The sequence below is a fragment of the Brassica napus genome, chromosome C1, assembly GCF_020379485.1.
Source record: "Brassica napus cultivar Da-Ae chromosome C1, Da-Ae, whole genome shotgun sequence".
In the NCBI taxonomy this organism is placed as follows: domain Eukaryota; kingdom Viridiplantae; phylum Streptophyta; class Magnoliopsida; order Brassicales; family Brassicaceae; genus Brassica; species Brassica napus.
This window is the reverse complement of record NC_063444.1, coordinates 11148441-11152436: the sequence shown is the minus strand read 5'-3', so window position 1 is coordinate 11152436 and position 3996 is coordinate 11148441. Positions and strand designations below refer to the sequence as shown.

Here is a 3996-nt window from a genome sequence, read left to right as displayed (position 1 = left end):
AATATCAAAAAATATATAAAAATGCAAAATTAATTTGAAAAAAAAAAGGGTAAATACCGACGGACAGTGGTCGTCGGAATATACCGACGGAACATATCCGGCGGAATATACCGACGAACCTCGTTCGTCGGAATGTACCGACGAACAACGGTCGTCGGTATATTCCGACGACCGTTGTCCGTCGGTATATTCCGACGACCGTTGTCCGTCGGAATGCACCGAGGAACGTTCTCCGTCGGTACGTAGTTTTTCCGATGAACTCTGGTCTCGTGTATCCGCATCGTAATATCGTCGGAAGTTCGTCAGAATGACTTTTCTCGGTATTCGTCAGAAAGTCGTCGGAAGTTCTGACGAAATTCCGACGAGTTTTTTTTTCCGACGAAACGATACCGACGGACGGGTTCGTCGGAAATTCGTCAGAATCGGTCTATTCCGACGAATTTCCGACGATTTCGGCCATCAGAATCCCCTGTTCTCTTGTAGTGAAAGCACCATTAACCATGGGTGCTTAAGGGGTGCTTAGCATTTTTTTTAATTAAAAAAAAAGAAAAGAGAAGAAGAAGAAGAAAGAGTGTTTAATTAGGGCAGCTGTTGCTTGCACTGTTCGCAGACCCCACGGATACGTGGCGGTCCACGATCGGTCATTCTTTTAATTTTTTTTTGTCAGATAAAAAAAAAAAAATTCCGGTTAAGCAACTGTTGGGTTAATGGTGCTCTGAAAACATAATTTTCCCAAAAAACAATTAGGGAACGTAAAAAAGGAAGAACGGATACTGAGAAAAACGTGTCAAAGAGTGGCGAATCACGCGGCGAGTATTAAATCTTGACGCGCCTCTTCTTCTTCTTCATGTGTTTCTTCGGTTTTAAAAGCTCTCTTCTTTCGTTCCCAAAGCCATCTCTCTCTCTCTTCTTTAAAGTTTTGAGATAAGACTTTGAAGAGTGAATCAGAGGATATTTGGTTTGGGTTGGTGTTGTTTCTGTGATTACCCTTTTTGTTTTGTTATTTCTAGGAGTGATTTACCGTTATGGGTCACTTTACATGCTTTTGATAATTTACTTGGAGGTTTTTACTCGTGTTCGTTTTGGCTTTTACTTTGATTCTTTTTGTCTTTTGGTAATCAAAAAAAGAAGAAGAAGAATGAAGGAGGAACAATCAAGAACTCTGTTTGGAATATCTCTGTCTGATCGACCAACTTGGCAACAGTTTCTCATTTGCACTTCTGGTTTCTTCTTTGGCTACCTCGTTAACGGAGTTTGCGAGGTTCTTTTTCTCCCTTTTTTTAAAGTTTATTTTTCTGTTCTAATTTTGCTTCTGAAAATCCCGAAATATAATCGATTGATAACGTAGAATCATTTTGTTGATAATTCCGCACCTTTCTCAATGGAAATATGTGACATTCAAATTAATTTGCATGCTAAGTGTTTTATGTTTTGGTCTCGTAAGGAAAATAAAACAGAGGAATAAGAAAATTGCATAACTCTCTCCAAACACACACAAACTTCTTGATTTCTATACATTTCATAAAATATAAATTACAAAACCATCTAATACCTTGTGAGATCAGTTATGATCTTGTAAACAAAAACAGACTTTGGAGAATTTATTGGATAAACCATTTTGATTATTGACTTGATTTTTATTTATACAGGAATATGTTTATAATCGGCTCCAATTTAGGTAAAGTAAACTTCATTTACTTCAACTTTTAGATATTTAAAACAAAACAAGAAACTTAACAATGGTGTTTTTGTTTTCTTTCTTTCTTGTAGCTTTGGTTGGTACTTCACGTTTATACAAGGATTTGTCTACTTATTCCTCATCTACCTTCAAGGCTTCACCACAAAACATATTGTGAATCCCATGAGAACTTATGTCAAACTCTCTGCTGTTCTCATGGGATCACATGGTTTAACCAAAGGATCTTTGGCTTATCTCAACTATCCAGCTCAAATCATGTTCAAATCCACCAAGGTACATTCAGAACTCCCCAAATTTTTACAAATTCATTTGAATTGACATTAGCTAGTGTTCAGAGAGTGATCAAAATGACGGTTTAGGTGTTGCCGGTAATGATAATGGTAGCGTTCATACCCGGTTTGAGGAGGAAATACCCGGTCCATGAATACATCTCAGCGTTCTTGCTGGTTCTTGGTTTGATCCTATTCACATTAGCAGACGCCCAAATGTCTCCTAATTTCAGTATGATCGGGATTTTGATGATTTCTGGTGCATTGATCATGGATGCTTTCTTGGGTAATCTTCAAGAAGCCATTTTCACAATGAATCCCGAGACAACTCAGGCAAGAAAACACAAAAAAAACCCGGTTCTGTCTGGTTTTCTTATACCGTTCTGTTTTGTTTTGTGCCTGAGATTCTTGCTAATGTATAAAATGTGACAGATGGAGATGCTTTTCTGCTCAACGGTTGTTGGATTGCCCTTCTTATTCGTTCCCATGGTCTTAACCGGTGAGCTTTTCCGTGCGTGGACTGCTTGCTCACAAGTAAGTCCAAACCCAATGTTTTGGTTTTCTTAAACCGTAAAGCTTGACCAAAACCAAATTAACCCATTTTAGTTTTTGGTTTATTTACCATTATGAGATAGTCCATATGAAGCCAGAGTGAACTTTGTATTTTTCTATGAAAATTCTTAGTTATGGTTTTGGTCCGATTTAGTTCTTGGTTCATGGATTAACCGGATTCAGCTTCGGTTTAATGAAAATGTCAAAATTTGTCGGATTCTTGGTACCGTCTAAATGAAATCATTGACCAGGACGTGCCTAAATCTGCCAACTTTTTAAAAGCCAATTTAACTTTTATAATAATGGAAATTATGGAATAAACGAAACCTAAGTAAAGTACCAACGTGTAATTTTTCTAAGACTAACGGTTTAATGATTAGTAGGTTGGTGTATTAAAAAATCAACTCTCCTTTGTTTAATTTTGCAGCATCCGTATGTGTATGGAGTGCTTGTATTCGAAGCCATGGCCACATTCATCGGTCAAGTCTCTGTTCTATCGCTCATTGCACTCTTTGGAGCCGCTACAACTGCCTTGGTATAATCTCTAATCTTGTCTAACAAACCCTGACTTGCGTTATTTTATTGAACATACGTTCTAAAATCCTGTTTCTGTTTTAAATACGTTTTTGTGTGTGTAGATAACAACAGCGAGGAAAGGGGTTACGTTGTTGCTGTCGTATTTGATATTCACCAAGCCATTAACTGAACAGCACGGATCGGGGTTGCTGTTGATAGCAATGGGAATTGTATTGAAGATGGTACCGATGGATAGTAAACCTCCGAGCAAGGTTCAGGCGAGACCAGCGGTTAGGAACGATGGAGGAGATGAAGAGGAGAGAAAGTCATTGGTTTAATAGTGTCATGCATATATCTACCTATACATATTCTATATCAAAAGTTCAAATGGTTTATATAGAAATAATATTGGACGCAAAAGGAAAATAGAGTAATCAAAAATTGTTTTATTTTGCTGGAACGATAATGTTGAGCTGTTATACTGTCAGTCCATTTGGTGTCAACGACATTGTAATGAGGAAAGCCAAACAACATTATATATGGAAAGGTGGAACCGGAGGTCCGGAGGTTGCAAGGAGCTTATGCTGAATATAGATTTCCATGGCGATTTCCAACAGCAACGTAATAATCAACGCCAGGTTGCCAGAAAATGAATCACATCCTAAGATTTGGCCCAGCTTACTCCGAAACCAACAAGGAATAGAGATAATACCTTTTTTGCTAAGAATGTGAATATCATTAGTGAAAATGAAAGTTTGATACAAGCTTAACTTGGATCCCATTCTGCTATTAAAGCTTGATGGTTCCCAAATGTTGCAAAAAAAGTTAAAAAAAAACATTTAGAAACAAATCGGTCTAGCAAAGTTACAAGAACCGAAGCTAGAAACAAGGTCACCATAAACAACTTGAATAGAGGCCGGTAGGTCAACATCGAAATGGACCAGCAGACAAGGAGAAGAT

At 37.7% G+C, this 3996-nt stretch overlaps 1 protein-coding gene across 1 annotated transcript; it reads left to right on the top strand.

Moving 5' to 3' along the window:
- The first annotated feature begins 714 nt into the window (after positions 1-714).
- On the top strand, positions 715-3502 carry LOC106368265 (UDP-galactose/UDP-glucose transporter 2). Its single transcript, XM_013808182.3, has 7 exons — positions 715-1261; positions 1650-1678; positions 1771-1972; positions 2059-2301; positions 2401-2502; positions 2948-3055; positions 3159-3502. The coding sequence occupies exons 1-7, from the start codon at positions 1040-1042 to the stop codon at positions 3372-3374; spliced, it is 1122 nt and encodes a 373-aa protein (XP_013663636.1). The 5' UTR covers positions 715-1039; the 3' UTR covers positions 3375-3502.
- The last annotated feature ends 494 nt before the right edge of the window (positions 3503-3996 follow it).

What these genes read in the sequence shown, in the direction of transcription:
- LOC106368265 (XM_013808182.3), top strand. Translation starts at nt 1,040, where the DNA reads ATGCTTTTGATAATTTACTTGGAGGTTTTTACTCGTGTTCGTTTTGGC. An exon ending in TCGTTAACGGAGTTTGCGAG is followed by an intron (nt 1,262 to 1,649) that starts GTTCTTTTTCTC and finishes TTATTTATACAG; the next exon opens with GAATATGTTTATAATCGGCT. An exon ending in TATAATCGGCTCCAATTTAG is followed by an intron (nt 1,679 to 1,770) that starts GTAAAGTAAACT and finishes TCTTTCTTGTAG; the next exon opens with CTTTGGTTGGTACTTCACGT.